The 12807-nt window shown below is 38.8% G+C and overlaps 1 protein-coding gene and 1 pseudogene across 1 annotated transcript; one reads left to right on the plus strand and one right to left on the minus strand.

The window, feature by feature from the left end:
* The window catches only part of LOC128124266 (zinc finger protein 54-like), a 37324-nt pseudogene extending 31648 nt beyond the window's left edge, over window positions 1-5676 (minus strand).
* A 536-nt stretch (window positions 5677-6212) lies between these two features.
* Window positions 6213-7026, plus strand: LOC128125299 (60S ribosomal protein L7-like). Its single transcript, XM_052762570.1, has one exon. The coding sequence runs from the start codon at window positions 6242-6244 to the stop codon at window positions 6986-6988; it is 747 nt and encodes a 248-aa protein (XP_052618530.1). The 5' UTR covers window positions 6213-6241; the 3' UTR covers window positions 6989-7026.
* The last annotated feature ends 5781 nt before the right edge of the window (window positions 7027-12807 follow it).

Below are 12807 nucleotides of genomic sequence, written 5' to 3' on the forward strand. Positions count from 1 at the left end.
AGAGTTGATCATATAGAAAAAGATTTGCCATATTCCTTACATCTGTAAGGTCTCTCTCCAATATGGATTCTCTGATGTATTCTAAGATTTGAATCCTGAGTAAAGGACTTGTCACCTTCCTTATATTTGTAAGGTTTCTCTCCAGTGTGACTTCTCTGATGTGTTTTAAGATGTAAGCAAGTGGTAAAGGATTTGTCATATTTCTTATATCTGTAAAGTCTCTCTCAAGTATGAAGTCTCTGATGTTTTCTAAGATGTGAGTTCTGGGTAAAGGATTTGTCACATTGCTTACATTTGTAAGGTTTCTCCCCAGTATGAATTTTTTGATGTCTTTTAAGGTTTGAACACTGTTTAAAGGATTTGTCACAAACGTTGCACTTGTAGGGTTTCTCTCCAGTATGAGTTCTCTGATGGTTTGTAAGACTTGATTGCACAGTAAAGCACTTGTCACATTGCTTACATTTGTATGGTTTCTCCCCAGTGTGAACTCTCACATGTCTTCTAAGTTGTGAGCAAATGATAAAGGATTTGTCACATTCCTTACATTTGTATGGTTTCTCCCCAGTGTGAATTCTCTGGTGTATTCTAAGATCTGAGCAACTGAAGAAGGATTTGTCACATTGCCTACATTTGTAAGGTTTCTCCCCAGTATGAATTCTTTGATGTATTTTCAGATTTGAATACTGTTTAAAGGATTTGTCACACACATTGCACTTGTAGGGTTTCTCTCCATTGTGAGTTTTCTGATGGTTTGTAAGAGTTGACTGCAGAGAAAAGCACTTGTCACATTGCTTACATTTGTATGGTTTCTCCCCAGTGTGAACTCTCTGATGTATTCTAAATTGTGAACAACTGATAAAGGATTTGTCACATTCCTCACATCTGTAAGGTTTCTCTCCAGTATGAATTCTCTGATGGTTTATGAGAGTTGACTTCACAGTAAAGGATATATCACATACCTTGCACTTGTAAGGCTTCTCCCCTGTATGAATTCTTTGATGTATAGTGAGGCTTGAGGCAGTACTGAAGCATTTCATGCATTTCCCACATTGATGTGGTGTTCCTCCAATATAGCCTGGTTGTTTCAGAATTCTGTGTGCAGAGCTGAAATAGTCTTCATATTCTCCTTGCCTGTGCTCTTTCTTTGCAGTGTACCATCTTTGAACTTGAGTAATGTTGGAATACACATTTAAGGATTTCTCCCAGTCTTTAGATTTGCAAGGTTCTTCTCCAGTGTGCATGCTTTTTTGTCTATCTGGATTTAATGAGTCAATAGAAGCCTCCCTGTGATTAATGCATCTGTAGTTATTAGAGTGTTCTGTAGTTTCACTTTTTCTATAATGTGCATATATGGAGGGGTCATGAAGTATTTTGCCAAGCTCATTAGACTGATGTGACTCACTTTCATTCTTCACATGTTGATGGACAGGATCACATTTGAAATATTTCTCTGAAAATAAGTAAGGTCATATTAACAGGGCTTGTTCTAAGACCAAAAATATGAAAGTGACTGTCTCTCTATGTTCTCTCTCAAGATAAGTCAACCGGTAACAAGTTAGACATTTTTCTTTCACTGTAAGTGAATGTATTCTCACAAAAACAGTATGACAGACTTCAAGGTCTGTGATTAATAATAGATATGTCATCCTTATTGAAACATGATGGACCATAAATTTGAGGAATCAATAATTAACTTTTAGATGAAGCTCATTCATGGATTATGTTTAGAATAAGTGTCTCTATGTTGAAATATTTCCTATCAGAAATTGATGAAGAGTACAATCCACACTCAGGTTCACAGTATTTATACTTACTAAGTGATAGTTAATCAAGAGAACTATACAGAATACCCAATTCCTTTACAGTTTAAAGTCTTACTTAAAAGCATCACTGGTTTTACTTTTCTCTCTAGAAAAACTCATTAGAGTCTTCAAAAGTAATGGAGGCAAGCCAAGTATTTTGTAAGACAGAATAGGCTCTAAATTGTTTTAGGCAGCTGTTATTGGCAACTATTGCTTATTTCTATTCTCCACATTTTGTGATACACATACTGCTGTGTTTAACATTCCTTATATGTTAATTCTCAAGTCTATTCTGTATACTATCTCCTGAGAATATTTGCCTGAAGGGTGTTGTGTATTCTTCACTAGGAAGAAATCTATGTATAAAGCTGGGAAGTGGAAGGCTGAGTCAGAGAGACACTGCCAGCCGCCACCATGACAAAGAGCATGTGAAGATGCCGGTAAGCCACAGGCCATGTGGCAAGGTATAGATTAATAGAAATGGATTAATTTAAGGTATAAGAACAGTTAGCAAAAAGCCTGCCACAGCCATACAGTTTGTAACCAATATAAGTCTCTGTGTTTACTTGGTTGGGTCTGAGTGGCTGTGGGACTGGCGGGTGACAAAGATTTGTCCTGACTGTGGGTCAGGCAGGAAAACTCTAGCTACAAATGGCGTCCAATGTGGTTACAAGAGTTTCCACCTTAAAACTGAGAAAAAAAGATTCTAAAATGGAGCTAAAAACAGCTTCCTAATTGTCTTTCTCAAATGAGCGGCAGCTGCTGGTTTGAGCTACTGGCAGGTTCCTAGCGTGCATGCTCGATCTTCAGTATGGTGGGAATGAGGCCTCTGCAAGTGGCACATTAAGCTGCATGGTGTAGCTAGAGTTTTCCTGCCTGGCCCACAGTCAGGACAAAACTCTGACACCCGCCAGTCCCACAGCCTCTCAGACCCAATCAAGTAATCACAGAGACTTATATTGGTTACAAACTGTATGGCCGTGGCAGGCTTCTTGCTAACTGTTCTTACAGCTTAAATTAATCCATTTCTATTAATCTATACCTTGCCACGTGGCTTGTGGCTTACCGGTACTTTACATCTTCCTTGTCCTGATGGCGGCTGGCAGTGTCTCTCTCACTCAGCCTTCCACTTCCCAGCTCTATTCTCCTCCTTGTCCCACCTATACTTCCTGCCTGGCCATGGGCCAATCAGTGATTTATTTATTGACCAATCAGCAACACATTTGACATACAGACCATCCCACAGCAGCATGGTGGATTTAGCCTTTGCTAGTCCTAAACAAAAAAAGAGGTTTTTGGGTTACGCGCTGCTTAGATAAAAGCATACACCCATGATAGCTCTCAGAGCGGGCCGTAAACTTATCCATGTTGGGAAGCTGAGGTGGGCGGATCCAGCAACCACAGCTGCTGCAGTTTAAAGCAATAGATTCACAATGAGACAGATTCAGATTGCCCTTTCAGTCTTACAAATGCTGCAGTTTAAAACAATAGATTTACAATAAGACAGATTCAGATAAAGCAAGACTTTAAATGCTTTACAATGTGTGTAAAAATGTACGTAGGCTTGGAAAAGAGAGAAAAAGGAATATATACTGTTATATAAAGAAATACATAGTTTTTAAAAGTAAAGTCTTTAAAGAGACAGTAAAAGTAATATAAAAAATAAGCCACATGAAGATGAATATTACACAGAGAATCTGGATTGTGTTGTCTTTGGGATTTTTAACTGCAGAAAAACATTTGATAGTAAAAGATGTTGAGTTAAACCAATATGTATATTTTAAAGATACCTTGACTTCAAATTTGGATATAAGGATATGTTGCTTTGGAAAGGAGACTCTGCTTTTGTTCCCACAGAAAGCCAAAGGCTATAGATTTGTTCCAGATTAAGATACATCAGGTTTGACAAGCCAAGACCCCCTGAAAGGTCTCCAATGACACCATGGCCCAGATGATCCAACATCCAGAATGGTTTGAAGGCAACTGGCTCAGATAACACACCCTCATGGACTATTCCATAACCCTAAAATTTTCTTTGTGTCCCCAGAAGATAGAGCGCCCCCCTCCAGCAAGAAGTAGTAAGAGAAGCTATACCCAAATTCCCAAATTATATGTAATTTTACTTTGTTAAGTTTAAAACCTTCCTTTTTGGAAAAAAAAGAAAAGGGGAAGTGCTGTGGGATGTTCTGTATGGCAAAGATTTTGCTGATTGGTCAATAAATAAAAAACTGATTGGCCATTGGAGAGGCTGGAATTATAGGTGGGACAAGGAGGAGAATAAAGCTGGGAAGTGGAAGGCTGAGTCAGAGAGACACTGCCAGCCGCCACCATGACAAAGAGCATGTGAAGATGCCGGTAAGCCACAGGCCATGTGGCAAGGTATAGATTAATAGAAATGGATTAATTTAAGGTATAAGAACAGTTAGCAAAAAGCCTGCCACGGCCACACAGTTTGTAACCAATATAAGTCTCTGTGTTTACTTGGTTGGGTCTGAGTGGCTGTGAGACTGGCAGGTGACAAAGATTTGTCCTGAGTTTGTGTCAGGCAGGAAAACTCTAGCTACATAAGGGTGTAATATAAAGTCAGCCAGCAAGGAAGGCAATTAAAGACTAATCCTACTTCATGGACACCGATTAGGTTTATAGTTTCTAATATTATTCCATACTATGATGTCAACATAGTCCATTAAACCTGCATTTTTACTAGTATTGTCACCATAATTCTGTAATAGGCAAGTAGTGACCTACATGCAGGATGTATTCTGGGATCAGAATATTACCCTAAGTCAAGCAATCAGGAATCTATTCAAGTGGATTGAATATCACAAACCACTCTCAGTCTTGCCTTCTCTTTTCCTCAAAGCCATCACTGTTGTCTTGCTCATTCCTTAGCCAATCCTGATAGTGGCTAGCCTCTCCTCTCCACATTCCAGGGCAATGTCATTTGCTCTGGACAGGTGACCAGGGCTATCTTCCATAGAATAATGCCCGTTTTCTCTGAGGTAGCTTATGACACATGCTAGAATTTTTAGAAAGAATACAGATGTCTAACACAGTACTGCGCTTATACATGAAGAGAACAGAGAGTAGAGGAATCTAAGAATGATTTTCTATTGCTACTTCATGTCAGAATCTTCAAAATATTTAAGGAGAATTTTAAGTTTGCACATCTTGAGTTTTTTCTCACAATTAAAACCATGTCAGGTACAACTATGGACATGGAACTTTCAGATATGGAGGTAAATGTTATATAATACTATGTATCTGAATGCATTGTGAAACCAAAGTGAGGATACATGACATGTCTGACATGGAAAATGGAAAGAAAATGTCAAATAACCATCTCTGTGAGTTTGAGGCCAGCCTGGGCTACCAAGTGAGTTCCAGGAAAGGCGCAAAGCTACACAGAGAAACCCTGTCTCGAAAAACCAAAAGAAAAGAAAAGAAAAGAAAAAATCAGATAACCATGAAAATGTTCTTTTCTACTACCAATCTTTCCCTAGTCTCCTGCTGTTTCTAAGACAGCTTAACAGAGAGTTTACACTCTATAATGCCAATGCATATAAAGGATTAGTTAGAATTCTAGGAAAAATTTGTTCTCACCCACAAAGAGCAGGTTGTTGTAATTCTCCAACATCACATCAATGTACAAAACCCTCTGAGCAGAATCCAGGCATTCCCACTCCTCCTGGGAGAAGTTCACACTCACATCCCTGAATGTTAACAGACCCTGAAAAAAATTTGTTTGAGCACGTGTGAGGCGGGTAAGTCCAAAAGCACTGGGTCATGCCTTAAGCAAACAAAGAGCTATTACATGGGCAGAGAGCATGCAAGCTGGAGGAAAATCTGACCCATAAGATCCAAACCAAACCATGATGACATACAGCCCAGAGCCAACCAAGAACTGGCACAGCAGCTAGGATCAGAGCCTGCCAAAAACCCACATACATAAACCTCAGCCCTTTGTTTAGTAAATGAGAAATTGCTTGCACACCTCACAGAGTCTGTGCCATTGACTCCACGACCCCAGGTGCAAAGCCAGTAACACACAGACTAACAGACAGAGTGCTTCCCTGGATATCAGTAGAGTTGAGGAAATTATGGATGTAGATGATGAAGACAATCACTCAAACAGATGATTTTAATAGTCACATTCTATAATGGATTTTCTAACTGTGAAAATAGAATGACACAATATGCTCACAAGCAATATACATAAAAACACATATTTTAAATCTGCACTTGGTTATCCATCTGTTAATAATGCTGGGTTTATGTCTCACAGCATCACAGGGTACATGTCTCAGAAAGAAAATTCATAATGAGGAAATGTGCTTTAATTTTTGTACCTGTAGATCATGGTAAAATAGTGCCACTCGTCCTTTAAGGGGACAGCGCGCATGCGCCAACTTCCTCTCTTTTTTTTTCCGACTGGAACCATGGAGGCTGTGCTGGAGAAGAAGAAGAAGGTTCCTGCTGTGCCAGAAACCCTCAAGAAGAAGCGAAGGAATTTCGCAGAGTTGAAGGTGAAGCGCCTTCGGAAGAAGTTTGCCCTGAAGACACTGCGAAAGGCCAGGAGGAAGCTTATTTATGAGAAGGCAAAGCACTATCACAAGGAGTACAGGCAGATGTACCGGACCGAGATTAGGATGGCTAGGATGGCAAGGAAAGCCGGAAACTTCTACGTGCCTGCAGAGCCCAAGTTGGCGTTTGTCATCAGAATCCGAGGTATCAATGGTGTAAGCCCAAAGGTCCGCAAGGTGTTGCAGCTTCTCCGTCTTCGTCAGATTTTCAACGGGACCTTTGTTAAGCTCAACAAGGCTTCAATCAACATGCTGAGGATTGTGGAACCCTACATTGCCTGGGGGTACCCCAACCTGAAGTCGGTGAATGAGCTCATCTACAAGCGCGGCTATGGCAAAATCCATAAGAAGAGAATTGCCTTGACAGATAATTCGCTGATTGCTCGATCTCTTGGTAAGTACGGCATCATCTGCATGGAGGATCTGATTCACGAGATCTATACAGTTGGAAAACGCTTCAAGGAAGCAAATAACTTCCTGTGGCCTTTCAAATTATCTTCTCCACGAGGCGGAATGAAGAAAAAGACAACCCATTTTGTGGAAGGTGGAGATGCTGGCAACAGGGAGGACCAGATAAACAGGCTTATTAGACGGATGAACTAAGGTGTTGCCCGTGGTATTTTTGTCATCTGGTCAGTTAATAAACAGTCACAACTGGCAAAAAAAAAAAAAAAAAAATAGTGCCACTCAATCAATTCTGTGAATTCTTCAGCCTTACATGATTGCATTCTAACCTGCTCAGTTCATATGCAAAAACTCTAGGTCCAATGCAATTCCATTATAGAGCAATGTGGTAGATATTGAAGGTAGTATTCATGGTTGAGTTCATAGGCAAAGAATTTTCCTTTTTTCCACAGTAACAATGAATGCTACATACTGTCAATTTTAACATTAATATATAAAAACAGGTAGTACTTGTGATTTTTTTGTAAGCATTTTTTGAACTACTATCAAGCAGATAGGAAAATCCACATCAACCACATTTAATATTATGTAAAATATTCCTAGTAAAATAGGAATATGCTGACTTAGCCAAAAAAATAACAATTTGAGAAATTGTGAAGAATACTTATCTCTGAAATGTCATAAAAATTGAGGGAAGTCCTGTTACCGAATGATTGTTTACATGCTGTAAAGATGTGTCTATAGTTTGACCCACTTGCCTAAGACACCTGATTTGTTTAATAAAGAGCTGAGCCAGGCGGTGATGGCACATGCTTTAAACCCAGCACTCAGGAGGCAGAGGCAGGTGGATCTCTGTGAGTTTGAGGATAGCCTGATCTAGAGAGCGAGATCCAGGAAAGGCGCAAAGCTACACAGAGAAACCCTCTCTACAAAAACCAAAAAAAAAAATAGAGCTGAATGTCCACTAGTCAGGCAGGGGTTCTAGGGAAAGAGAGAAAGTCAGAAAGAATCTGATTTAGAGAGAGACACCAGCAAGACACAGAGCAACTTGGAAGTAAAGAAAGAAGGAAAGGTAAAAAGCCACATGAGAGAACATGATTAATAGAAAACAGGTTAGTTTGAATTATAAGAGCTAAGTGGGAATAAGCCTAAGGTAAAGGCCAAACTTTTATAATTTGGAGCTAAAAGACCCACAAAAGGAAGTCTGAGTATAAAGTCCAAAAACACATCAAACAATGGTTAACCTGTAGCTAAGCATGTACACATCAGTGTAGTAACTGTGGATGCATTCAGAAGTGACATAGATTTCCTGTCAGTAAAAGAATATATTATATTCTGTGAGAAATATCTTTTGGAGATTTAGCTCAGTGGTAGAGTCCATGCCTAGCAACCACAAGGCTATGGTGATATTTTATTTGTATTAAAATATTATTTGTATGTTAATAAATAAAGTTGCCAGGGGGTCAGAGCTATTAGCAAGCCATAGGAAAGCAGGGCAGTGGTAGCGTACGCTTGTAATTCCAGCACTTGGTAGGCAGAGCTGGGTAAGCCTCTGTGTGTTCAGGGATACAGCCATTATTGGATACACATGCTTTTAATCTTAATACCAATCATGGAAAACCTGGAGGCCTATACAGACAGGCTGTGAGGAGGCGGTCATGTGGTTGGGTTTACAACCAATGAGAAGGCAGGACAGGAACTCTATATAAAGACTTTAACACAGGGGTAGCTCTGGTTCGGAGAGGTAGGACCACCGCAGGAGGAAGGGTAAGGTTTTAGCTCTTAGCTCTGACCTCTTGGCTTTCTTCTTTGCATTGGTTCTGTGTTTATTATTTAATAAGAAGGTTGGATACATCTACACAAGGCCCTGTGTTCAGTCCTCAGCTCTGAAAGAAAAAGAGAAATATCATCACTTTTTAAATGTAATAGAGCATAGAAAAACAGCCCAGGAGAAAATTTGAGCATTTTTGTGTCTGAATTTTGTTGTTTTCAATGTTTTTCTTCTTAGCACTTATGCTGTATTGTCTAACAGATTTTAGGTTAGTAGTGTTTATGATTCTTCCTTTATTTCTCTGGAACTGTGTTCAGGTGATATGTTCTGTCTAAGCTATGAGTTCAGGATAGAAACACTGCAGCTACAGGGTAGTGTAATAGAGCTATCCCTTTTACAGGAACTGACAAGAGCAAAACAATCATGAGGAATGTTCTTTCTGCCTTAAATTGGATGGCTTATGCACATCAATTAGTCAACACCCCAAGACATTTTATTAATGATTGCAATAGAATGATGCATAATGAGTCCCAGACAGAAAAGGCTGCACAGTGGGATCCTTTTTGGGGCAAAAAAAAAAGAAATAAAAGAATACTAATTTCAGGCTGGGTGTGTTTGTACATGCCTTTTGTCTTAGCACTTGGGAGGCAGAGACATGTGGATCTCTGTGTGTTTGAGGCCATCATCATCTACAGTGCTACTTCTAGGTGAGCCGTGGTTACAAAGAGAAACATTGTGTAGAAAAACAAAACAATACAAAAGAAAACAGAACACTGAGCTCTCTAGTTTGGGAAGTTACAACTGAGTATCCTAATCAAGTGAGTGATGTGAGTAGCTATTCTCCTGAGACAAACAGATGGCAGGTGTCAACAAACACATGGACACATTATCACTACCATGATATTACATACCAAAGTGAAATACATGTAGACTACTGTGGTAATTTGAGTATAATTGGCCCGCATTGGGAGTGGCACTATGAGGAGGTGTGGCTTTGTTGGAGTAGGTATGGCCTTGTTGGAGGAAGTGTGTCACTGTGGGGGTGAGATTGGAGATCTCTTTTTTTAAACTTCACTCAGTGTGACAGTCAGTTGACTTCTCTTTGCTGCAGATATAGGACTCTCAGCTACTCCTGTAGCTTTTCTGCCTGCCTGTATGCCCCCATGATGATTATGGACTGAAACTCTGAAAATGTAAGCTGCCACCTCAATTAAATGTTTTACTTTTTAAGAGCTGCTATGGTCAATAATGTCTTCTCACAGCAATAGAAACCCTAATTGAGACAAGTATAATCTAATATTACACTCAAGAACAAAATTTTCATGGTAGGATCAAGTCACATGTGCAAACCATGCTCCATTCTGTCTAGTGTGCTTAAACTTTTAGTATTAGGAACCTAGTATTATTTAGCATTAAACACCAAGCTTTGTCTCTTAATTGCACATATTGTTAAGATGTTGTTTCAATATGTTCTCCTTTGAGCATGAAAGAAGGATATGAGAGAGTTTCCACAAATATGACACAGGAGCCTTCCCTCCCTAATATATAACAATATGTCCATCTTGTACAACAATTAGGCATCACATCAGCCTATTGTTTTTCATGTGCTAAAATGGAAATATTTTCAAAATTACAGGTCATATTTCATGAGAAGCATTCTCCCTCAGTGGAAAACAATCTTGAAAGAACAGAATGGAGAAAATCGCTATAAGTGTGGATTTGTGGAACTACAGTGGGTAGCTGTAGTAATAAATTCAGCCTGGTATGGTCATAAAGAGAGAGAAGATGATAACAGAATATTTAATATTTGAAAAAGGAGATAAAAATATGGTCTTTTCCACAAATGGTGCTGGTAAAAATGGATCCAGTATGAGAATGTAATTAGACTCTTACCCCTTATTTGTACAAAATCCATTCATAATGGACAAAAAAATCTTATTTCAAACCAGAAACACATAGAAACTTAGAAAATACAGGAAATATCTTTCAGGATATTAGGAAGCACAAAGACTTACTTGTTAGAAAGAGCATCAACAGCTCAGTAACTGAAGAATTGGAACAAGATGAATATAAAATGTTTCTGTATGGAAACAATCAGGAGAGCACACAGACACCCAAGTGGTGGGAAAGAGTCTGTACCAGGGACACTTTAAATAGGGGCTCTTACGTTGAATTTACCAATAATTACAGAAACTAAATACCAAGGAAATAAAACTGCCAATGAATAAAAGGGCAAATGAGCTGAAACAGCACATTTTACAGACAAATACACAAATGCCCAATAAATATTGCAGGTGTTCAGGATCCCTAAAATGCCATCATGGAAACAGAAACTAAAAGTGCTTTGAAATATTGCCTCAGCCCAGGCAGATTTTGCTGTTATCAACTAACCAGAAAACAAATGTTAGGCAGAATGATGAGAGAAAGGAAGCACTATTCACTGTTGATGGGGGAGGGTGTAATGTAATAAGCCACTGTGGGAATCAGTTTGGAGATTATTGAAAAAATTGAAGATGGAAATAATGTATGACCCATCAATGTCAGTGCTGAGGATCACTATAATGAATATGGAGGAGGACCTGGAAGTGGCAATTTTGGAGGGAGCTCTGGTTATTGAGGCAGAAAAGGAGGATTTGGTGGTGGAAGTTCTGGATATGGCATTAAGGGTTGGGGCTCTAGGGGTGGTTTTGACAACTATGGCAGAGGAAATTATGGAAGTGGAAATAACAATGATTTTGGAAATTACAGTCAGCAACCTTCTAACTATAGCCCAATGAAGAATGGAAACTTCGATGGTAGCAAGAACATGTGAGGACCATATGGTTCAGAAAACTATGTTCCTGGAGGAAGTGGGAGATATGTTGGGTGGAACTGATATTGAGCTTCTTCCTACTTATGATGGGATTCACTGAATAAACAGGAGAGAATGAGATCCCAGAGGTAACAGAACAGCTGCAGGTTATCAAAATAAGCATGTTAAGGAAACTCTTATCTCAGCCATACATAGATATTCAGTGATATGGCAGAAGACACCAGAGTTGACTCAGAGAGCCATCTTGTGAATGGATTGGATTATTTAATAACATTACCTTATTGTGGAGGAAGGATTATAAAAAACACCTTTGAGACATTTTCTTAGCTTTTTAATTGTTTCTTTCTAGTGGTCATGGATAATGTTAAATTTGTAAGTTTCAGGTAACATGAGAAACCTTTCTTAAGATTTTTTTCAAAAGTTTTGAAAGGTTATTAGCCTGCATCATGGTATAATAAGACATAATGTTTTTCCATTAAACATTTAAGTGTGTGTTTAGAGGTAAGTGGCTGTTGTACATTCATGATTTAGTAAAATAATTCTAAAGGAAAAATTGAAGTTGGAATAGAAGGTTGCTGATTATAATTTCCAAAATCATTGTTATTTCCACTTCCATAGTTTCCTCCTCCATAGTTGTCAAAACCACCTCTAGAGGCCCCACCCTGAATGCCATATCCAGGTCCTCCACCACCATATCCTCCTTTTCCTCCTCAATAACCAGAGCTCCCTCCAAAATTACCACTTCCAGGTCCTCCTCCATATTCATTATAGTGATCCTCAGCACTGACATTGATGAGTCATGTATGACGCAGCAATGGCACCCCTATGAAAATAACTGGAAATCTCCACACTCTAATACAGATATATTTAAACCCATATTCACTGCTACTGCCTTCAACATGCAAAGTATTAGAACCAATCTAATTATAATGAAGATCGTACACGCATAAAGTGGAATACCGTTCAGCTGAGGAAAAAATTGCAATAAAAATTGCAGGAAAATGGTTAGGCTTAGAATGTGGAATATTAAGTTAGGTCACACAGTTTCAGAAAGAAGAAATCATATTTTCCCTCACATGCAGAAACTAGCTAATAGTGTGTGTATGTGAGAAACAAGAAACACCAGAGCACATCAGAATATGGAGAAAAGAGAACAAGAATGGATAATTATCAGGGTTGAGGTAGGACTGAATACAGGTAATGAACACAAGTTATGAAAAAGGACATAAAGCTAAGTGCTTCTCTAACTCTAATTCTATCACAGTTACTCTTTTCCTGATGGATAAATTGATAAAATATATTCAATAATAAACATAAAACCCCTTTTTAAGACTCCAAAACTTCTGTTTCCAATGACTACTCTAACTACACAAAAGTACATTGATTTGACCAGTATTTGGGACTGGTTAATTTCAGTATGCGAGGTTTTTTTTT

The sequence above is a fragment of the Peromyscus californicus genome, unplaced genomic scaffold (genome assembly GCF_007827085.1).
Source record: "Peromyscus californicus insignis strain IS unplaced genomic scaffold, ASM782708v3 Scaffold_4__1_contigs__length_199733344, whole genome shotgun sequence".
In the NCBI taxonomy this organism is placed as follows: domain Eukaryota; kingdom Metazoa; phylum Chordata; class Mammalia; order Rodentia; family Cricetidae; genus Peromyscus; species Peromyscus californicus.

Excerpts from the sequence above, each read along its gene's own strand:
- LOC128125299 (XM_052762570.1), top strand. The coding sequence starts at position 6,242 with ATGGAGGCTGTGCTGGAGAAGAAGAAGAAGGTTCCTGCTGTGCCAGAA.